Genomic DNA, 25304 nt, shown 5'->3' with positions numbered 1-25304 from the left:
TTGACTATTTTTTGGACCTTGCAAATTGAGGGAGAAATCAATGAGGTGCATGGAGCTTTGATATTCTTGAAGTAATTATTAGATATTATTAAAAAAAATAATGAGTCAATCCTCCACATGTTATTATGGGAGAAAATGTGGATCTGATATGGTTTTATAATGCATTGACATGTGTCCTTTGGTATCCTAATTACATATATATATATATATATATGTAGATTATTTTTCTTCTGACAGTGATTAGAATGAAATAAATAATTATAATGTTTTCTCTACATTTTTTATTCTCATCATTGTCAAAAGAAAAGTAATTACTAATTAAATTAAAGTAGTTATTAATATTTATTTTTATGTTATAGTATATTTTTATTCTTGTACTTTTTTTAAAAAGCGTTAGACATCTTGTACTAATAAGTAGGTATTTTTCTTCCTAAACCATATTCTAGATGAGCAAAAATCTCCCTCCATTAGTGATTAGTTAATGGAGAGTAATTTTTACCCCTCGAAGGAAAGTACAAAAATAAAAATGTACTTTAACCTTTGACAAAATTATCACTTTTTTTAAGTGAAATTAAACATAAAATACTCCCTAGTCATTAATATAAGATAAATTAATAATTTTTGCACTTATAAAAAATGTTATTTATAATCTTAAAATTGTAAATGTGTGTGTGCATATAACTTTTCAATTTTATCTTTATTTGTAATTAATAACTGTAATAAATGATTATCTATGAATTCAAACAACAATAATTAAATAAGAGATAAACTTAAAAAAATATTTATTATTCTAGCTTTGCTTAATATTAAAGATCAAGAAAGTTTTCAAACTTCACCTTATATTGGAAATCCAAGTGAGCATGGCATGATGCAAAAGATCAGTCCGTGACGTTAAAATATATTAAAAACAAAATGAGGTTGAAAGGAAAAAAAAACACAGGCTTGCCAAAATTGGGCCGACTGTGTTTTTTGGCGAGCTAATTTACTTTCTTTCGAACAAGAGGAAAGAGAACTGATCCAGCTTTAATCAGAGGAATCGCAAGTCCCCATCATGTTCATGTGAATTCTGCAAAATGAGTTTCAGAGAAGACGCAACAATCATAACATGAGTTACTCAGAAATCGATAACCTGATGGGAGAATGATATGAAAGAATAAAAATATTGAATTAAATTTAAATAAAAATAAAAAGATTTGGAAATATGAAATACGAACTAAAAAGTTATTTAGTAAATTTAATAAATTAGTGAAAAAATTTTATACTCCTTCCATCTTAAATTATAAAACACTTTTAAATAAAATTTTACATATTAAATAAAATTTATTAAATACACATGACTAAAAAAAATTTATTAAATACACTTTGTAATTTTATTTTTAAAATAAAAATATAAATTTTTAAAAATATTCTTAATTTAATATTTCATTTATGAAAGAATATTGAAGAGAGAATATAATAACAAGGATAATATTAGAAAAGTATCATTAATAAAACTTTATTTTTATCTAAATGTCTTATATTTTGATGTGCAAAATCTCTTCAAAAGTATTTCGGATGGATGGAGTACTATAATTTCATAATTTTGCAACTATTGAAATAAAAATGTGTTAATTTATAAATAAAAAAAACTTGTCAAATATATCACAACTTTAAATAATTTAATTTAATAATCTTATATTTTTATTTGCAACTTTTAAACCACAAATTTGCTAATATGATTTGTTAATTTTATAAAGGAAAATAATTTTCAAGTAATGATATATATGTATTTTGGCCAAAAAAAGTAATGATACATTTAATAAGTTTTCTTACTCACAAGTATCTTTTTTTAGAGCTGCAAATTATGACATGAGAGTAACAAGCTTTTAGACCAATTTACTAAAGAATTTTTTATCCTTACTTGAATATCCATCTTTTTGTTCTCATTTAAATTGATTCAATCTTTCAATCCTTTAATATCATCCTCTGACTTGATTTCTTCCAGTACAAAATAAAAATATAATTAATGTTTTGGGCAAAGATTAGAGAGTGAAAAATATCAAAAGAAATAAAAAAAGTAGAAAGACTTGAAGCCATAAGAGGAGGAAAACAAATAAGGACTGTGTATAAAATCACCAATTTTATAAAAATTATTAGGAAAAACATTACTTTTAATTCCTACACCCTACTTGAATTTTTATTTAAGGCCCTGCACTTTTTGTTGATGTTTCATGTATTTATATTTTTATTCATTTGCAATGATGGTAACTATATTTTTAAAGGAATGTTAACGTGGTACAAATGATATTCATAAATTATATTGTTGACTTGTTAACACATTTAATTTTGTGCTCATATATCAAACAAATGTTAAATGAATTTTTAATAAGCAAAAATCAAAAAAGCCTATATTAAATGAAATAAAAAGACTAACTTGAACTCTTTAAACCATAAGCAAAACACGCAAATTAAAGGGCACAAAAACCCCACTACAATCCAGACCCAGAGTTGAGAGCAAATGGATGGGATTTCCTTCTAGTTGTTGGGTTAAGTCTCATTTTAAAAAATATTGCAAATGCGATGCACTCACCAGTGATATTTTAGAGTCATTCAAGGAAGAATTGTTGGAGGCAAGAGAACTTTCAATTGTCAACATAATTGATTGGATCCCAATACACATCTTGGCTCGGCACATTTTTAGTGATGTGGAATCCATGTAGTTTTGAAAGGATGACATATAAGTAAACTCTAACTCTATTAGTCCACATCATTGCCACATATGATAAGTTATAAATAATTAAATGATTTTTTAAAAATATAGGGACTAGATTATAACCAGGTTAAAATCATGGAATTGAATTGCATTTAGTTAAACTTAAAATATTGAGTTATAATTGAGTTAAAATTTTAAAAATTAAATGATTAATTTTTCCTAATCATTAATGGGGAAAATATATGCTTTGGTCTTTTAATTTAGAGCTGCAGTCAACACTGACCAAACTAAAATTGGTTTTAGGATAATGAACAACGTTGATGAAGACCGAGATGATGTGTTGCTAATGTGATAATGATATTTAGTAATAATAATAATGATAACTTTGATTAAGATTGACCACAGTTCCAAGAAACGGTTCCTCAACCAAAAACTATAACAACCTTGATCCAAATTGACTGTAACTTTATGAGAAAAAACTATGTTTTCCCACTCAAAACTATGTTTTCCCAGTCAATCATTACTCGCACGCTGATCCTTTTTATAAGATTCCATTTACAACTCTCATGAAGTTAAGAAAATTAATTTTAAGTAACTCAATGACAAAAATTTTTAACAACTTCTCAAAGCAACTCTTTGATTGTTAAAGTTGATTGGAAGGAAGAGATATGCGAAGACAATGAAAAAGCCAAGAGTGAATGACGCAAAGGTTCTTCGAAGATTTGAGATAAATGTTCCATTAAAATTTTGTTAAAGAGTCTTACAGATAAGATTTAAGGGAGTAATAATTATAACTTTCATTTCTTGTTGATGTAGTTGTTTAGGCCTAAAACGTCACAGTTAAATATAGCCCAAAATAACAGTAAATAAAGCATAAGGCCCAGATAAACAAGGAGTCAAGCCTAATAAATTGTCCATTGAAGCAACACTCGGTCCATCAGAATGAAACCTCCTTGACTAAATAAGTGTTGAGTTGTGGAAGGGACGTAACCTGTAAAACTGAAATGATTAAACCAGAAAGATTGTTATCTAGACGAGAGACCATTAATTGATGTGCCTTGAATTGGCAGAAAGCATCCAATCTCCTCATTTGGCGGTCATAACAACATTAGAGGAGCATTATAAATATAGATCAGCTAAAGAAAGAAGACATGAACAACAAACATAAACACTAAAGCTTCATCACACCAATTATCCTTTACATTACTTTGCACATAGAGTTGTAGCTATTCTCCTTATCCACTTTCTTGTACTCTTGAAACTATGTAAACTTGCTTCATTAATCGTATTACTTTTCTTCTAATGTCTGCCACATATTTTGCATTTAAGTAATCCTTGGCAAGGAAGTTTGGGAATCTCTGTTCATGTTGAGATCCTACATCTTTGGCATACTTAGAATTATATTGTCACAAACAGTTTTTTTTTTTTTGGTCCTCCCTAGTTAATAGTTGTCGTGCTTGATAAATTTAAACCTTTGATTTGTATGGGGAAAAAATAGAGAATACAAATACATAAGTAGACCAGCAAGTTGATGCCTATGGATGACATTTGTATGAGTTGGTTTGTGGAGGAGCATCGCCAGATGATGTTCATCGGATGGGGAAGACGAGTCGAGCGGTTCAGAGGGTGAAGTTCAACAGCAGAGAGAGCCCCGTCATGTAATTCTAGTTACACATGATGTAATCTTAAACTCATCATGTGATGACATTTCCTTTCCTTTGTCTAGCCGTTCTTTGAACAAAGCAAATGCATCCTCATTGCAGGGAAGTCTCCGATTGCCTCATATGACATATCTTTCCATTAATTAATATTTATCTTTGACTAGATTGGAACCGTGCTTGGATATTAAAAAATATTTTATTATTTCTAAATTTGAGAGGAAAAAAATTGAGGATCTCAAGTTTAGGAGGGAAAAAAATTCTAAGAGCTGTTAGAAAAAAGAAAACAATACGGGGCTTATTATCAAATTTGTTATCCGATGAAATTGTTGATCAGTATTCAACTTTTATAGGTAAGATAAAAGTAGAAAATAGAAGATGGAAGTGAATTTTAATTAAAAATTTTTAAAATTGAAATATATAAAACTTTCTTAAATTTTGAGGTAATTGTATAGAATCTTTCACTTTTAATTTAAAACTAACATTCTAGTATTTTATTTTTTAACCACAAACTCTCTTACTATTATTTATTAGTTATTCATGTCATATTTTGAAAAAAGATATACAGCAGTTATTATTAACTTGTATCGAATACTACATACACAGTTACATTTCTTTTTCAGTATGACATAATAATTTCTATTAATACAATAGCTAAAAAGGAATAGCAGATAAGTCTGTAGTAAAAAAATAAAAAGTTAAATAGGTTAATTTTAAAATTTTAAAAATAAACTAAATTTTATACAATTTCCTCAAATTTTAGTAAGAGTTTATACATTTTAACTATTTTTAATATTTAATAATATAACAAAGATAATTTCCAATGAAGACGGCACCGCAGAAGATGCTTCCTCTGGTGCTTCGTGGCAGCTCCACCCACCTGGTCAAAGAATATTTGAATGGATGAACCTGAATAAATTTAAAAATCAATCAGTATCATCAGTATATATTAATAAATTTTGTAAGAGGACTTTGATTGGTTGACTCTTATTCAATTTCATTAATCAATTTACTTTGGTTTTAATTCAGTTTTCTTACGCAATTGATTCTCTCAACTTATTTTTATGTTATCTCTTCTATTTCTTTTTTATTTTCATCAATTCTTTTATCAATTCTAATTTCAAACGGGAGCATTTATTTCAACTATCTCTCCAACATCATTTACGCCGAGCCATATTTCCAATGGTTGTTTCAATAATCCTCCATTTGGTCCTCTCTGTTTTTTTTTCAATTTACTCCCTTCAAAAATTTTTAAGGTGTCCAAGATGATGCTGTTTGCACCAGTGTTTATTTTAAAACCATCATTAATTTTTTAGCCATCAACATTCTTTTTTTCCACATGTGATTTATTTTAAAAATTGTTTGGTAGGTTCTGTCATCATTGAGCAAGCTTTGTTTAGAAAATAATAGAATCAAGTCGAAGAGCTATGAAATCTTATTAAAGGTCACAATTGATTGATTTTACTATATCGAACGAAGAGCATAAGAACCTAATTGTGAAATAGAAGGTATGATTTTTGTTTTAATAATTGTTTCTTGCTCAATTTGCATGGATTGAAAAAACTGAGGCCTTCTAAATTTTTGTTTTATGTTGCTTCTTTTATTTTAAATTTAAAATCCTCTATTAAAATTTGAATATGAAAACTATCTAATAATATTCAATTATCAAAAATGTGAACTTGAAAAACCATATTTTCACTGTAACTTTGTTAGATTTGTCTTCATTTATATTATTACTCATAATCTTTCTTGTAAAGATAATCACTATAACTAACTCATTAAGGTTAATTATTCCATATTTCATTCGCACGTTCTCCCATCACTTAATTAATGAATATTTATGGTCAAGTGTGTAAAATATTAGTTTTAATATTTGACAATGAAAATTAAATCTCTATCATTTCAAATTTTGGAAAATATTAAATTTTAAATATTCAAATTCTCAATTATTTCATTAGAACTTGCAAAATTATTTTTTTAATACCAGTTTCAATGTTTGATAGTAAAAATTAAATCTCAATCACTTTGAATATTGAAAAAGAATAAATTTTAAATATTCAAATTCTCGATTATCTCATTGAAATTTGCAAAACTATTTTTTTAATATTTTACTATTGAATTGGTATATTTTTTATTTCAATCCCTCTAACTACTCCTACTATTAGAATTGATTTTCTAATCAAAAGTCTCTCATTTTAGTACTTCTTTAAAAATTGAATACATTCAAAATTAATTCTTCCAAAAGTTGTGTGTTAGTAGGTGGTTGAAAAAGAAACCTTCAACAAATCTTAATTTCTGTCAAGTAATTCATTTTACAAATATTAAGATAAAAAAGTTTTTTCTATCTTACTTTTCAAGTGAATGAGTAAACAAAGAAGAATATGGTCAAAGGAAAAACTTACAATTGTTATGTTTCGGCTTTCCAACTTTTTATCTTTGCAAAGATATAATTAATTTTTTGATAAAATTTTATTCATATATGGCATTTTATTTTGTAATTGATTTCACCCTATAAATGGGACCACCAACTCATGCCATATTATCGCTACAAGACCCCGCATTTTTCTTAGAGAATCTTTTAATTGTTTTAGGGCAACTAAAAAGAGATTCTTTGATTAGGAACAATTCAGTTAAGATGTAGGATATATATTTAGAAGTTTTCATAACTCAATCATATATGTTGTAATCATTAAATATTTGACATTTTTAAACTTTCTCTATAACTCACTATAAGCTCGAGAAACAAAGAGATGTGTGCGAATGAAATATTCAAAAAGAAAGAAAATGATTAAATTAAAAGCTCTAAAAAGATTTAACAATATTAATATTATCTATAATAATTATTTTAAATTTTTTAAATTTAACTCGTGCAACGCATGAAAAATTGTTTAATTAGAATTTGAATAGACGGTAGTCCAAATAAATGATTTTTTTATTGATAAAATGAGATTAACAATTCAACATTCACCTCCCACATACTTTCAATTCTTATCATTTGCATTCTCAAAGAAAGTTTTAATATTTTAATAATTATTTTTTAATTTTTTTTAAATTTATACAAAAAAGTATTTCATGTACCATTTTTAGAAAGAATGCCCAGCACCTCTGAGGATGCTTCCTCCGGTGCTTCTTTGCAAGCTCGACCTAGCTTCTTCATCACCTTTTTTTTCTCTTTCTTTCTGGATTCATTTTCTCAGACAGAGGACATATTTCTCCGTTATCATTCTTTAATCTCTACTCATTTCTCCCTAATCTGCAAGTTATTCTTCGCCACAAAGAGAAGCTGAAAGACGTGGATTCGTTGTTCTGTGACTGGGCAGGGTAGTGCAGAGAATCGCCATGGATTCAAATCAACAGAGGGCTGGTGCTCATCAGCCGCGTCCCCCGACGCAAACCTCCGATTCCTCCTCCATTCTCACTGTTTTTCTCCCATTCATCGCCATCACTGCCATGGTAACCCTTTCTCTTAATGTTGCATTTCCTTAACTGCAATGTATGTATATGAATGCGTGTTTATGTATTTGTATTCGGTTTTGTTCTTTGATTGTGTTCGTAGTCTCTGCTGGAATGCATATTTTCATTGCTTGAGTTTCAACTACATTGATTGCTCTAAGTCGGCTGAAGTACAATACTGCACGAAATCGCATTAGTGGAATCGTATAAATTATTTTCTTGATTTCGCTGAATTTATTTTGGTAATTTGGTTTGTGGTTCTTTCCTCCTCTTTTTCTTTCTTTTTATCTGTAATATTCTAAACTGATTATGCTGTTTTCTCAATTTATATCAATGTTTCCGCTGTAGCCTGAAATGTTTTTTAGACGCTAAAACTTTATTTATGAGCTGTTTTCTAAATTTTCATTGGGATACATTTCTTATGTGTCTCAGGTTTGAATCATGGAGTAAATTTTTCATCCTGTTCCATTTGTGGGTGGGGAAGGGGACTTTTCTTTGGTGCCCATGTTTCCATTGTTTAGATTGAGGAATGATAATTATCATTATCATTTATAGTTATTCTCTGTAACTGGCAAGAAAGAAGAAGAAGAACGCTGCAGTTATTTTTTCTCTTTACTATATTGTGAGGAAGGAGATCAGTTCAAATAATAATGTGATGGTATTAGCATTTTTAATTATCTGTGGCTTATTTATCAATATTGTCTGGGTTGAAAATTTCACCATGCTGTTATTAAAACAAATCTACATTTGGAACTATATTCAAGTTGATTATACTTGAAAGTCAAAATACGAAAGTGAAAACATGAGGAATTGTCTACAGGTATTGATCCCTTCATCACCATCATCCTTTAAAAATAGCTTTTCTGTTCTGCACCAAAATTTGATTTTTGGTTCATATAGGCTATGGGTCCAAACTCATTGACTTAAATAGAATTAATAAGAGTTGTTTAGGTTATTTAGACCTAATAGTAATGATTTTATAAGTTTTTAGTTATCAAGCCTTATTAATGTTTAAAAATAGGGCATTAAATATGAGTTGTGAGGGTGGTTGAGGCATTGATGACTCCATGTGAGATTTATAATAGTTAGTTGAGATTGGATAGAAGTTAATATATCTAATGGGTAAGCCTAAATATGAGAAATAAGGGTATTGGGTATTTTAAAAGTAGAAAATGAGAGTTAAAAGTGTGTATTTGACAATATTGATGAACTTAAACTTGATTAATTGTAGATTAATCATTCAGGAATCATATTTTGGCTTGAAAAGCAAGTTTGAAAGTATATATTGAGGGATAAACCTTTGACCTCTCAACGGGTTGAGGTAACTGGAACAAACTTATCTTGAATAGTTGTTTATTAATTGTATTATAATATGAAAATGAGTTTATTTGCTTGTATAATTGAGTTTGTGAATGTAGAAGCATCAACATATGATATTGCATTAACTTTGATGTGACTAAAATGTAGAGTTAGACTCAAATGATTTTCAAATTATGACATGTAATTGGATTGAGAAGTATGTAATGTGTGATGCGATGATTGCATAGTTGTATTGACATGTGAATATCATATGTGTGGTTAAAAGAGGACTTCAAATGTGTTATAGGATTAAAAGTTTAAGTTTAGAAGTTTTCTAACAATAATATGGATGCTCACTTAGGTAACATTATAGTGTGAGTCTAATGTGTTGTTATAGAATATATGAAATTGTAAAATGTGTGAGTATTGTTCATTACATGATTAGTTGATGAGAGTTTGCTTAAGGAGAGAAGTAGATAAAATTCATATGGTATATACAGCTGCCTTCTGGTGCATAAAAGCATGGCTTTATCTCACTATTTGTCAAGAGATTGTTTCATAAATCAAGGGATTAGAACCTAGCTATCTTCATCTATTTATCGAGGAGATTAGCTTATGATATACGACACCCCAAAGACTTAAGAATGGGAGAAACTATGGTTGAGAGTGAGTTCTATGATCTTTAACTTGGTCACATCTCACAATTAGTGAACTTGAGTAATCTAGTCACACAGATGAAACCCTATTTAATATTATAGCTTACAATTTTAGTCAGAAGACATAACAAGGGTATAAAGTGAAATTGATCATGTATAGGTGTTTATTTGATGTGTCACATGGTTGTCAAGTTTGTGACAAGTTATGATAAAGGTTGTGCCATTGTCACCAGGTTGATTATATAGTGGTAATGTGTATTGAGTTGATGAGTTGAGTCATTGTCACATGTCTGGATGTCTTATGGCAATGTACTCGATGATTTGAGATGAGGAATATGAATATATATCAAATTGTAAAAATATAACTTGTGTCATATGTAATTTGATATTTTAGGTAATCAACTCCATTTATGAGTGCTTACTTCAATTGATATGCAATGCATAGGGTAAGCATACCTGAATTATTGAGTGGCTAGACTCACCTTTTTCTTTCAATATTTTACAAGTTCTAGCTTTAGTGCAAAAAACAGAAAGACTCCTAAGGCTTAGAAATCTAATATTCCTTTTATATAGCCTTTTGACCTCATTTTATTTTGTGCAATAAATATTGTCAATTAGGACGCTTTTTGCATATACTTGCACTTTTGATATTTATGATTTTTGAAATGTATTTTCAGCCTTGAGTTGTTGTTTGTAAGTTATTCAAGTATTTAATAGGGCCAAAATACTAGTACAAATGTAGGTTATTGATTTGATTTTTAATGATGAACGTTGATGGTAAAGATGCAATACTAAAACTTCCCCCTTTGTTTTGGATATTAAAAGGGTTGAGGAGTGAAAATTTATTATGGTTGGAAATATGTGCATGTGATGCATTGTACATATAGTTCTAAGTCTATCGAGTGTGATCTAAGTATTAGAAATTGCTTTTGACGCGTGTGTGGAGTTTTGGACACTCCTAAATTGTAAAAAGTGAGAAAAATTGTAAAAATATGTTTGGATGTCTAACTTTCTTGTGTGATTTGATTTGAAAATAAAACATGTGTCATTAACTAGTTTATGAAAAAATCTTTTTATAGACATTTAAATCACCTTATTCAAATGTCGAATGGAGAATTGGAGCACGTTTAAAGTTGCCTTGAATTACTGTCAAGTAATAGTAATGGTGTTGTCAAAACTGTACAATATGCCACAATGCATGACACTTGCGTCACAGTGAGTGGCACATAGAAGAAGCCGCTGCAGTGCATGTGTACATGCTGCAGCGCACTGCTTTGTTTTTTAGAATTTATTATTTTTCAACTGATTTTGAACCTTTTCACTCCTCTAAGGTATCCCATGCTTTCAAAACATTATTTTACTCTGATTGAAAGTTTAATAAATGATTTTAATTTATTTCAACCCATGAAAACTTTGGATCCCATTTCTATAAATTATAAGCTTAGTGATCCTTATTAGGGTTAAACCCTCGATTACCTTAAATTTGATATTAATTGTGATTAGAGAAAGGAGATATTTCACATAAACTATTTTAAAACACCTAAACTTAATCATAACACTTTCTTGAAAAAGGGATATCAAGCGACCATAAAAAACATCATGTTACTCTTCCAAATAACAAAATAATGAAACATTGAAAAAAACATTGATTGAGGAAGTCGTTACTAGATCTACAAAAATGATCTCAATCAACTCGTTGATGTTAAGGGGCAAGAATAATGACCACCTGCCATCAAAAGATTGAGGAGCTACAACCATCGCAAAGCAATGCAAAGATGGAGAGAGGGGATAAGACAATGATGGCCATATCATACTTTATCATTGCAATTAAATCCATTTTGATTTTGAAATCTGATTTCATTTTGAAATTTAAAATTCAAAAGAGTTGAACTCATTTGATTGGTTGGAAAAAATAAAAAGAACTTAGATGCAAAACTATCTTACCTCAAAAATTAGCATACTCTACAATTTATTCACAAAATAAAATTAAGATTATTTTTTGAATAGATATTTGCATTTTAATCATTAATTTTAAATTTTTAAATATCAATCCAGTCTTATTAAAATTTATTTTTAAAAATAGTTATATTATTTAAAATCAATGGACTTGATTATTTTTAGTTCTTGCAATTTGAAAAAAATTAATAAAATTTATTTTTCAGGATTTTTGCATTATATTCACACACAAAGATAATCATTAAATTTATTTAAATTTAAATTTAGATCCAATTTTATTAATAATTATTTTAAAAAATATTGCTACAATTTAAAACTAATTAATGCATGCATTATGAGTTGACTATTTTTTGGACCTTGCAAATTGAGGGAGAAATCAATGAGGTGCATGGAGCTTTGATATTCTTGAAGTAATTATTAGATATTATTAAAAAAAATAATGAGTCAATCCTCCACATGTTATTATGGGAGAAAATGTGGATTTGATATGGTTTTATAATGCATTGACATGTGTCCTTTGGTATCCTAATTACATATATATATATATATATATATGTAGATTATTTTTCTTCTGACAGTGATTAGAATGAAATAAATAATTATAATGTTTTCTCTACATTTTTTATTCTCATCATTGTCAAAAGAAAAGTAATTACTAATTAAATTAAAGTAGTTATTAATATTTATTTTTATGTTATAGTATATTTTTATTCTTGTACTTTTTTTAAAAAGCGTTAGACATCTTGTACTAATAAGTAGGTATTTTTCTTTCTAAACCATATTCTAGATGAGCAAAAATCTCCCTCCATTAGTGATTAGTTAATGGAGAGTAATTTTTACCCCTCGAAGGAAAGTACAAAAATAAAAATGTACTTTAACCTTTGACAAAATTATCACTTTTTTTAAGTGAAATTAAACATAAAATACTCCCTAGTCATTAATATAAGATAAATTAATAATTTTTGCACTTATAAAAAATGTTATTTATAATCTTAAATTGTAAATGTGTGTGTGCATATAACTTTTCAATTTTATCTTTATTTGTAATTAATAACTGTAATAAATGATTATCTATGAATTCAAACAACAATAATTAAATAAGAGATAAACTTAAAAAAATATTTATTATTCTAGCTTTGCTTAATATTAAAGATCAAGAAAGTTTTCAAACTTCACCTTATATTGGAAATCCAAGTGAGCATGGCATGATGCAAAAGATCAGTCCGTGACGTTAAAATATATTAAAAACAAAATGAGGTTGAAAGGAAAAAAAAAACACAGGCTTGCCAAAATTGGGCCGACTGTGTTTTTTGGCGAGCTAATTTACTTTCTTTCGAACAAGAGGAAAGAGAACTGATCCAGCTTTAATCAGAGGAATCGCAAGTAATTTATTTTTAAAAATAAAAATATAAATTTTTAAAAAATTCTTAATTTAATATTTCATTTATGAAAGAATATTGAAGAGAGAATATAATAACAAGGAAATTAGAAAAGTATCATTAATAAAACTTTATTTTGAATCTAAATGTCTTATATTTTGATGTGCAAAATCTCTTCAAAAGTATTTCGGATGGATGGAGTACTATAATTTCATAATTTTGCAACTATTGAAATAAAAATGTGTTAATTTATAAATAAAAAAAACTGTCAAATATATCACAACTTTAAATAATTTAATTTAATAATCTTATATTTTTATTTGCAACTTTTAAACCACAAATTTGCTAATATGATTTGTTAATTTTATAAAGGAAAATAATTTTCAAGTAATGATATATATGTATTTTGGCCAAAAAAGTAATGATACATTTAATAAGTTTTCTTACTCACAAGTATCTTTTTTTAGAGCTGCAAATTATGACATGAGAGTAACAAGCTTTTAGACCAATTTACTAAAGAATTTTTTATCCTTACTTGAATATCCATCTTTTTGTTCTCATTTAAATTGATTCAATCTTTCAATCCTTTATATCATCCTCTGACTTGATTTCTTCCAGTACAAAATAAAAATATAATTAATGTTTTGGGCAAAGATTAGAGAGTGAAAAATATCAAAAGAAATAAAAAAAGTAGAAAGACTTGAAGCCATAAGAGGAGGAAAACAAATAAGGACTGTGTATAAAATCACCAATTTTATAAATTATTAGGAAAAACATTACTTTTAATTCCTACACCCTACTTGAATTTTTATTTAAGGCCCTGCACTTTTGTTGATGTTTCATGTATTTATATTTTTATTCATTTGCAATGATGGTAACTATATTTTTAAAGGAATGTTAACGTGGTACAAATGATATTCATAAATTATATTGTTGACTTGTTAACACATTTAATTTGTGCTCATATATCAAACAAATGTTAAATGAATTTTTAATAAGCAAAAATCAAAAAAGCCTATATTAAATGAAATAAAAAGACTAACTTGAACTCTTTAAACCATAAGCAAAACACGCAAATTAAAGGGCACAAAAACCCCACTACAATCCAGACCCAGAGTTGAGAGCAAATGGATGGGATTTCCTTCTAGTTGTTGGGTTAAGTCTCATTTTAAAAAATATTGCAAATGCGATGCACTCACCAGTGATATTTTAGAGTCATTCAAGGAAGAATTGTTGGAGGCAAGAGAACTTTCAATTGTCAACATAATTGATTGGATCCCAATACACATCTTGGCTCGGCACATTTTTAGTGATGTGGAATCCATGTAGTTTTGAAAGGATGACATAAGTAAACTCTAACTCTATTAGTCCACATCATTGCCACATATGATAAGTTATAAATAATTAAATGATTTTTAAAAATATAGGGACTAGATTATAACCAGTTAAATCATGAAATTGAATTGCATTTAGTTAAACTTAAAATATTGAGTTATAATTGAGTTAAAATTTTAAAAATTAAATGATTAATTTTTCCTAATCATTAATGGGGAAATATATGCTTTGGTCTTTTAATTTAGAGCTGCAGTCAACACTGACCAAACTAAAATTGGTTTTAGGATTGTGAACAACGTTGATGAAGACCGAGATGATGTGTTGCTAATGTGATAATGATATTTAGTAATAATAATAATGATAACTTTGATTAAGATTGACCACAGTTCCAAGAAACGGTTCCTCAACCAAAAACTATAACAACCTTGATCCAAATTGACTGTAACTTTATGAGAAAAAACTATGTTTTCCCACTCAAAACTATGTTTTCCCAGTCAATCATTACTCGCACGCTGATCCTTTTTATAAGATTCCATTACAACAACTCTCATGAAGTTAAGAAAATTAATTTTAAGTAACTCAATGACAAAAATTTTTAACAACTTCTCAAAGCAACTCTTTGATTGTTAAAGTTGATTGGAAGGAAGAGATATGCGAAGACAATGAAAAAGCCAAGAGTGAATGACGCAAAGGTTCTTCGAAGATTTGAGATAAATGTTCCATTAAAATTTTGTTAAAGAGTCTTACAGATAAGATTTAAGGGAGCAATAATTATAACTTTCATTTCTTGTTGATGTAGTTGTTTAGGCCTAAAACGTCACAGTTAAATATAGCCCAAAATAACAGTAAATAAAGCATAAGGCCCAGATAAACAAGGAGTCAAGCCTAATAAATTGTCCATTGAAGCAACACTCGGTCCATCAGAATGAAACCCTCTTGACTAAATAAGTGTTGAGTTGTGGAAGGGACGTAACCTGTAAAACTGAAATGATTAAACCAGAAGATTGTTATCTAGACGAGAGACCATTAATTGATGTGCCTTGAATTGGCAGAAAGCATCCAATCTCCTCATTTGGGCGGTCATAACAACATTAGAGGAGCATTATAAATATAGATCAGCTAAAGAAAGAAGACATGAACAACAAACATAAACACTAAAGCTTCATCACACCAATTATCCTTTACATTACTTTGCACATAGAGTTGTAGCTATTCTCCTTATCCACTTTCTCGTACTTTTGAAACTATGTAAACTTGCTTCATTAATCGTATTACTTTTCTTCTAATGTCTGCCACATATTTTGCATTTAAGTAATCCTTGGCAAGGAAGTTTGGGAATCTCTGTTCATGTTGAGATCCTACATCTTGGCATACTTAGAATTATATTGTCACAAACAGTTTTTTTTTTTTTTGGTCCTCCCTAGTTAATAGTTGTCGTGCTTGATAAATTTAAACCTTTATTTGTATGGGGAAAAAATAGAGAATACAAATACATAAGTAGACCAGCAAGTTGATGCCTATGGATGACATTTGTATGAGTTGGGTTGTGGAGGAGCATCGCCAGATGATGTTCATCGGATGGGGAAGACGAGTCGAGCGGTTCAGAGGGTGAAGTTCAACAGCAGAGAGAGCCCCCGTCATGTAATTCTAGTTACACATGATGTAATCTTAAACTCATCATGTGATGACATTTCCTTCCTTTGTCTAGCCGTTCTTTGAACAAAGCAAATGCATCCTCATTGCAGGGAAGTCTCCGATTGCCTCATATGACATATCTTTCCATTAATTAATATTATCTTTGACTAGATTGGAACCGTGCTTGGATATTAAAAAATATTTTATTATTTCTAAATTTGAGAGGAAAAAAATTGAGGATCTCAAGTTTAGGAGGGAAAAAAATTCTAAGAGCTGTTAGAAAAAAGAAAACAATACGGGGCTTATTATCAAATTTGTTATCCGATGAAATTGCTGATCAGTATTCAACTTTTATAGTAAAGATAAAAGTAGAAATAGAAGATGGAAGTGAATTTTAATTAAAAATTTTTAAAATTGAAATATATAAAACTTTCTTAAATTTTGAGGTAATTGTATAGAATCTTTACTTTTAATTTAAAACTAACATTTTAGTATTTTATTTTTTAACCACAAACTCTCTTACTATTATTTATTAGTTATTCATGTCATATTTTGAAAAAAGATATATAGCAGTTATTTATTACTTGTATCGAATACTACATACACAGTTACATTTCTTTTTCAGTATGACATAATAATTTCTCTATTAATACAATAGCTAAAAAGGAATAGCAGATAAGTCTGTAGTAAAAAATAAAAGGTAAATAGGTTAATTTTAAAATTTTAAAAATAAACTAAATTTTATAGCAATTACCTCAAATTTAGTAAGAGTTTATACATTTTAACTATTTTTAATATTTAATAATATAACAAAGATAATTTCCAATGAAGACGGCACCGCAGAAGTGCTTCCTCTGGTGCTTCGTGGGCAGCTCCACCCCCCTGGTCAAAGAATATTTGAATGGATGAACCTGAATAAATTTAAAAAATCAATCAGTATCATCAGTATATATTAATAATTAATTCTTTAGCCATCAACATTCTTTTTTTCCACATGTGATTTATTTTAAAAATTGTTTGGTAGGTTCTGTTATCATGTTCTCTCAACTTATTTTTACGTTATTTCTTCTATTCTTTTTTATTTCATCAATTCTTTTATCAATTCTCATTCAAAACGGGAGCATTTATTTCAACTCTCTCTCCAAACGTCATTTACGCAAAGCCATATTTTCAATGGTTGTTTCAATAATCCTCCATTTGATCCTCTCTGTTTTTTTTTTTAATTTACTCCCTTCAAAAATTTTTAGGGGTCCAAGATGATGCTGTTTGCACCAGTGTTTATTTTAAAACCATCATTAATTCTTTAGCATCAACATTCTTTTTTTCCACATGTGTTTTATTTTAAAAATTGTTTGGTAGGTTCTGTTATCATTGAGCGAGCTTTGTTTGATCAGTTTAGAAAATAATGGAATCAAGTCGAAGAGCTATGAAATCTTATTAGAGGTCACAATGATTGATTTTACTATATCGAATGAAGAGCATAAGACCTAATTGTGAAATAGAAGGTATGATTTTTGTTTTAATAATTGTTTCTTGCTCAATTTGCATGGATTGAAAAAACTGAGGCCTTCCAAATTTTGTTTTATGTTGCTTCTTTCATTTTAAATTTAAAATCCTCTATTAAAATCTGAATATGAAAACTATTTAATAATATTCAATTATCAAAAATGTGAACTTGAAAAACCATATTCACTGTAACTTTGTTAGATTTGTCTTCGTTTATATTATTACTCATAATCTTTCTTGCAAAGATAATCACTATAACTAACTCATTAAGGTTAATTATTCCATATTTCATTCGCAGGTTCTCCCATCACTTAATTAATGAATATTTATGGTCAAGTGTGTAAAATATTAGTTTTAATATTTGACAATGAAAATTAAATCTCTATCATTTAAATTTTGGAAAATTATAAATTTAAATATTCAAATTCTCAATTATTTCATTAGAACTTGCAAAATCATTTTTTTAATACCAGTTTCAATGTTTGATAGTAAAAATTAAATCTCAATCACTTTGAATATTGAAAAAGAATAAATTTTAAATATTCAAATTCTCGATTATCTCATTGAAATTTGCAAAACTATTTTTTTAATATTTTACTATTGAATTGGTATATTTTTTTATTTCAATCCCTCTAACTACTCCTACTATTAGAATTGATTTTCTAATCAAAAGTCTCTCATTTTAGTACTTCTTTAAAAATTGAATACATTCAAATTAATTCTTTCAAAAGTTGTGTGTTAGTAGGTGGTTGAAAAAGAAACCTTCAACAAATCTTAATTTCTGTCAAGTAATTCATTTTACAAATATCAAGATAAAAAAGTTTTTTCTATCTTACTTTTCAAGTGAATGAGTAAACAAAGAAGAATATGGTCAAAGGAAAAACTTACAATTGTTATGTTTCGGCTTTCCAACTTTTTATCTTTGCAAAGATATAATTAATTTTTTGATAAAATTTTATTCATATATGGCATTTTATTTTGTAATTGATTTCACCCCATAAATGGGACCACCAACTCATGCCATATTATCGCTTCAAATAGAACCCCACATTTTTCTTAGAGAATCTTTAATTGTTTTAGGGCAACTAAAAAGAGATTCTTTGATTAGGAACAATTCAGTTAAGATGTAGGATATATATTCAGAAGTTTTCACAACTCAATCATATATGCTGTAATCATTAAATATTTGACATTTTTAAACTTTCTCTATAACTCACTATAAGTTCGAGAAACAAAGAGATGTGTGCGAATGAAATATTTAAAAAGAAAGAAAATGATTAAATTAAAAGCTCTAAAAAGATTTAACAATATTAATATTATCTATAATAATTATTTTAAATTTTTTAAATTTAACTCGTGCAACGCATGAAAAATTGTTTAATTAGAATTTGAATAGACGGTAGTCCAAATAAATGATTTTTTTATTGATAAAATGAGATTAACAATTCAACATTCACCTCCCACATACTTTCAATTCTTATCATTTGCATTCTCAAAGAAAGTTTTAATATTTTAATAATTATTTTTTTAATTTTTTTAAATTTATACAAAAAAGTATTTCATGTACCATTTTTAGAAAGAATGCCCAGCACCTCTGAGGATGCTTCCTCCGGTGCTTCTTTGCAAGCTCGACCTAGCTTCTTCATCACCTTTTTTTTCTCTTTCTTTCTGGATTCATTTTCTCAGACAGAGGACATATTTCTTCGTTATCATTCTTTAATCTCTACTCATTTCTCCCTAATCTGCAAGTTATTCTTCGCCACAAAGAGAAGCTGAAAGACGTGGATTCGTTGTTCTGTGACTGGGCAGGGTAGTGCAGAGAATCGCCATGGATTCAAATCAACAGAGGGCTGGTGCTCATCAGCCGCGTCCCCCGACGCAAACCTCCGATTCCTCCTCCATTCTCACTGTTTTTCTCCCATTCATCGCCATCACTGCCATGGTAACCCTTTCTCTTAATGTTGCATTTCCTTAACTGCAATGTATGTATATGAATGCGTGTTTATGTATTTGTATTCGGTTTTGTTCTTTGATTGTGTTCGTAGTCTCTGCTGGAATGCATATTTTCATTGCTTGAGTTTCAACTACATTGATTGCTCTAAGTCGGCTGAAGTACAATACTGCACGAAATCGCATTAGTGGAATCGTATAAATTATTTTCTTGATTTCGCTGAATTTATTTTGGTAATTTGGTTTGTGGTTTTTCCTCCTCTTTTTCTTTCTTTTTATCTGTAATATTCTAAACTGATTATGCTGTTTTCCCTCAATTTATATCAATGTTTCCGCTGTAGCCTGAAATGTTTTTTAGACGCTAAAAACTTTATTTATGAGCTGTTTTTCTAAAGTTTCATTGGGATACATTTCTTATGTGTCTCAGTTTGAATCATGGAGTAAATTTTTCATCCTGTTCCATTTGTGGGTGGGGAGGGGACTTTTCTTTGGTGTCCATGTTCCATTGTTAGATTGAGGAATGATAATTATCATTATCATTTATAGTTATTCTCTGTAACTGGCAAGAAAGAAGAGAAGAACGCTGCAGTTATTTTTTCTCTTTACTATATTGTGAGGAAGGAGATCAGTTCAATAATAATGTGATGTATTAGCATTTTTAATTATCTGTGGCTTATTTATCAATATTGTCTGGGTTGAAAATTTCACCACCTGCGTTATTAAAACAAATCTACATTTGGAACTATATTCAAGTTGATTATACTTGAAAGTCAAAATACGAAAGTGAAAACATGAGGAATTGTCTACAGGTATTGATCCCTTCATCACCATCATCCTTAAAAATAGCTTTTTGTTCTGCACCAAGTCCCAGAAGGCCATGTCGGGGTATATTGGAGAGGAGGTGCTCTTCTGAAAGCAATTACAGAGCCAGGTGATTGTTTGCCTCTAGATTTGTTGTTGTTATTGTTTTTTCTTTAGCACCCACTTTCCCAAAGGTTTGCTTCATGTTCTTGGTGCTAAATGTTCTAGGCTTTCATCTAAAGATGCCTTTCCTAACACAGTATGAGCCTGTTCAAGTGACACTTCAGACAGATATGGTAATTTGTTTCGAGCAGTTTCTGGAATTGTGGTTTCACTTGGCAGTTGGCACACTAAGTTAACTTATTGATACAATTGCAGGTGACAGATATACCATGTGGTACTAAAGGAGGTGTCATGATCAATTTTGAGAAGATAGAAGTAAATATCAAATATCCGTCTCTTTAATAACATAGTTTATTCACAAGTGATCTGATTTTTCACATCTTTAAATTTAAATTTAATGATTTTTACTGTCACCGTTATTGTTCTTTTAAGGTTGTAAACCGACTTCATAAGGAACATGTCTATGAGACATTGCTCAACTACGGGGTGCATTATGACAAGACATGGATATATGACAAGATTCATCATGAGATTAATCAGTTTTGCAGTTCTCATAGTCTTCAACAGGTCTATATTGATGTTTTGATCAGGTAAAGTTTTTTTTTTTGTTTGTTTGTTGATAACCTGATCTGGTAAAAGTTGATGCTTCATTTTTTTTTATTTGCCATAATAGATTGTGGTAGTCATTTCCATTTATGCATGTTTATGCCTGTGGTAAAGTGGGAATAACCTGAACGCTGTAAAGTGGGGAATAACCTGAACGCTGTAATTTTCAAGCAATGTGACATGCTGATTTGATGAACATTTGGGGATTGAGTCACTCAATTCTACTCTCGTCCCCTCAGAGTTGATGAAAGTCTTAAATTTTGTTGCTATTATAGAACATATGATGACCTGTTTTGGCATTTTAGATATGTGACTGATGCATGACACACTCACGCAATTGCACAGATTGAACAGTGGTAAAAATGGGGTGAGGTATTAGAAACAGGGAAGGAGGAGTTAGTGAGAAAGAAGAGAAGTTGACGGGGAGAGAAAAACAGAACGTAGGAGCTGGAGGGGGAACTATCAGAATATCATCAGAGTAATTCATTCATCGAAACAAGTTGCCTTGGATGTGTGCTGCCTATGATCTATTTATAGAGCAATGTTTCCTTCACATGAAGGAAGCATAACCAGCCCACTTGCAAGGTTTCCTACTCGTCAAGGAAACATAGAGCAAAAGAAAAAACATTAAAATAACAACCAGCTAAACTTACAATTTTCTAATATAATTAAAACACTGAAGCAACACAAAAGCAAATTCATTTCTTTCTAGAGTAAAATTTCCCATATTTCCTCTCAGGGACTCATTAAGTATTATTTGTGGTCCAGTTTTTTCTTTCTATTATGATGACATACTAATTTGTATGATTATGATGGCAACACAACCACTTTGGCTCGCTCAGATTGATGAAAAGATGAAGGATGCTCTTCAAGTTGATTGCACTCGTTATGCTCCAGGAATTGAAATTATCAGTGTCCGTGTCACAAAACCAACTATTCCAGATAGCATCAGGCGCAACTTTCAACAAATGGAAGAGGAGCGCACTAAGGTAGTTTTTTGATAGGGAATCATGCCAGTTTCTTGTGATTGTTGTGGAGCTGTGCAGGTGCAAGGTCTGGGTCCCATGTATCCCCTCATTCATGTGCGCACGTGTTTTTTCTTGTCTTGTTTTCTGGTCTCGATTGAGGGACCTATGCTGTCATGTATCCTGTTGGCTCCTGTGCTTCTGGCTGGTTTTCTTTCTTACTTTATTTTGACCACACGTTTATAAATTTTTGTTGAACACACATTCTTTGGCTGTCTTGGATAGGTCTTGATTGCTATTGAAAGACAGAAAGTGGCTGAGAAGGAGGCAGAGACTTCGAAGAAGATGGCTATTAGTGAGGCTGAGAAAAATGCCAATGTTAGCAAGATCCTTTATGGAGCAGAAATTGTTGGAAAAGGATGGTTCTAGGCGCCAGCAAGAAATTGAGAACCAAATGTACCTCGCACGTGAAAAGAGCCTGGCAGATGCGGATTTCTACCGGTGAGTTTTGTCATTCACTCGAAAGAAAGTTTGCTAATACGGCGTACTGGCATAGTAATTTATCCTCCTAGGACAGCGAAATGATTAATGGCATTGACATTCGTTTCTCAATTTCAATTTCTAGTGTAACAAAAGAGGCTGAAGCAAACAGGTTGAAGCTTACCCCAGAATTTCTCGATCTTAAATTCATCGAGGCCATTGCTGGTAATACAAAGATATTCTTTGGGGATAAGGTATTCCTCTCCTTTCCTTGTCTCTCTGGCTTATTTCAATGTCCGCCCTTGTGCATATGCTTGACCCTGTAGTTTCTCTTTCCAGCTGCCAAATATGATTTTTGATCAGAGGCTGCTTGGAAATTTCTTGCAAAACGTGTCTAGAGAGTCATTTGCAGAAAAGAAGGCAGATGCTTGAATCATAAGTTGCATTGCATTACTGGGCCATTTTTGGTAAGCTGGATAAGGCCTAATGGGATATATAAACAAGTGGTAAAATTTAGTATATGATATTTGGTTTGTTATTGTATGTAACTAGTGTTCATTCTCGTGCGGTGCATCGAAAGTTATGTTTGTCCCTGCTCAAATAGCAATTTAAAATTTAATTTTGATACGAGTATATGGTTGTTCAATTTGAAATGTTTTGGGGGAAAAATAACATAAAAAATATTGTAAAATATAGGGGATAATGAAAATTTTAGTCTTTCAAGTTGTCTCAATTATTAATTTGATGATTTGATCCATTAAATCTAATTTTTATCAATTTAATTTTTATATTTTTTTAAATTAATATGTGAGTCCTTTAAGTTTTAAAATATAAATTGACTTTCAAAATAATCTAATGTGTAAAATTGTTAATGATTTGGCATATATGTATATTAAATGAGAACAAATTAACCCTCAAATGAGTTTAATTTTTATAAATATAATTCATTACAATATGTTTTGTTCTCTTGTTTGTTTTTCAAAAAATTTTAGAGTTTTTTTTCCTACTTAATATTACTCATTTTATTAATTTACTCATCAATATTCTATTATTCAAGTTAGCAACTTTTAATAGTGTAATCTCTTTTTAAAACCGTAAGGAACAAATTGATAATCAAACTAAACTTGATGACTAATTGATATAAATTAAATTTGAGAGATCAAATTAGTAATTGAATAAATTTGAAGGATTAAAAATTACATTATCTCTAAAATATGATGTAATTAATTCAATTCATCAAATGAAAAACTCCAAAATGAAATCAAAAAAGGCAAATCGTACAAAATGTTGAATTATAAGCTCTGGGCATTTAAATTAAAAATTGGATATAGTTGATTGTATTTTTTAAAAATTATTTTATAAATAATTAACTGATTTAGAGATTGAGATTTACTAGAAAGAAATATTATTAAAAATAAAAAAATAAAATCCTGAAATGAAGATTCTTTTTGGGTCAATTTACTGTTGATTTCCATAAAAAAAAGTAACCAAAATGATTGAGGTTAATTCTTAAAATGAAATATAAGAACGTTGGAGTCATATGTGGGAGAAAGAGAGTTAGGTCTCAAAATATTGAATTATTATCAACTAAGTTCCCAACAAATTTCTTTTGAAAAATAAGTTGATCAATTTAAATTATTGTAAATTCATGAGTTTTAACTGTAAATAAATATTTAAATATTAAATATAACTTTTAAATTGTAATAGAATTTTTTATTTGTAATTGCTTGAATTAATATTTATAAGTCATTTTGAAAAAACATTTATCAAGGACTTAGCTATTATTAATTGATTCTTTTGGGACCTAACTATATTCTTTATGTTTTAGGAAGAATTTCAATTAAGGATCATGGATGAGACTTACTCTTTCTATATTTTAGGTGATATGATAGTAAAAGATACCTGCCTTTTTGTTTTTTGGGAGCGCTTGCAAAACCTCCCTGTTTGGGCGCTTCTTTGGATGCTTGTGCAAGCATAGGAGCGTTTTTATCTACAAACATACAAATAAAATTGAGAATAAAGGTCAAGTGTTAAAGTTTTATTTAAATAAAGGTTTAAATTTTAAAAATTAATTTTTTTAAAGTAATCGTACTTGAGAGTTTAACTCTAATAAAATTTGTTAAAAAGGGCTTGGGCTTGGACGGTCTTTCAAGCCCAAATAAATTTAGTTATCTTATATATACATACATACATATATTTGACTAAAAATGAGATAATTTGATTAATATTTATTGTAAGTGATGAGGAAGAAGTTGTAGAGATAATTAACATTAAATCTGCACTTCTATCTTTAACAGGTAAACCTACATTTAAAGGATCTAATATTTTATATTTAAATGATGATGAGGAGGATTTCAATTTATATTAATGAAGATTTTAATATTCATCTTAAATTTAAAATTGTAAATCTTTGTCAAATTTATGTTAAATTTTATGTGAGACTTTAATTTATTTTATATTAAATTTAAAATATTTTGTTTAAATTAAAATAGATTTTTGCAAGAAAGAGAGCTTAAGGGCCAGGCCTTGAGTCCTATAAATAAAGGTCGGGTCTCAAAAATAAGTTAATTTTAAATAATCAAATTTTAAGATTTAAGTCTTTAAGGACTGATCTCTAAAAACTAAGTCACCCTAATTCCCTATTTATGTATAAACGTAAATGTTTGAAGTGCATTTTTTCAATTGAAGCTTCACTGTTCGCTTGTCTTGTATAAATGTGTCAAATTATTTATCGTGGACTTTAAATTTTAAACTAATGGGAAATATTATTTTGAAATTAAACAATGGAGTTGTATATATGAGAATATTTA

The 25304-nt window shown here is 29.1% G+C and overlaps 1 protein-coding gene across 1 annotated transcript; it reads left to right on the top strand.

Moving 5' to 3' along the window:
* The first annotated feature begins 19397 nt into the window (after positions 1 to 19397).
* On the top strand, positions 19398 to 23127 carry LOC129310833 (uncharacterized). The gene is given in 10 exon segments (XM_054952745.1): positions 19398 to 19511; positions 20366 to 20450; positions 20549 to 20616; positions 20699 to 20758; positions 20876 to 21026; positions 21884 to 22038; positions 22300 to 22407; positions 22409 to 22515; positions 22640 to 22748; positions 22834 to 23127. Coding segments are annotated over 10 exon segments (1050 nt in total). The 3' UTR covers positions 22927 to 23127.
* Positions 23128 to 25304: the final 2177 nt, after the last annotated feature.

Source organism: Prosopis cineraria, unplaced genomic scaffold (assembly GCF_029017545.1).
Source record: "Prosopis cineraria cultivar Desert tree isolate PC_DT_omini unplaced genomic scaffold, ASM2901754v1 PC5, whole genome shotgun sequence".
NCBI lineage: Eukaryota > Viridiplantae > Streptophyta > Magnoliopsida > Fabales > Fabaceae > Prosopis > Prosopis cineraria.
This window is presented reverse-complemented; position numbering and strand designations above follow the sequence as displayed.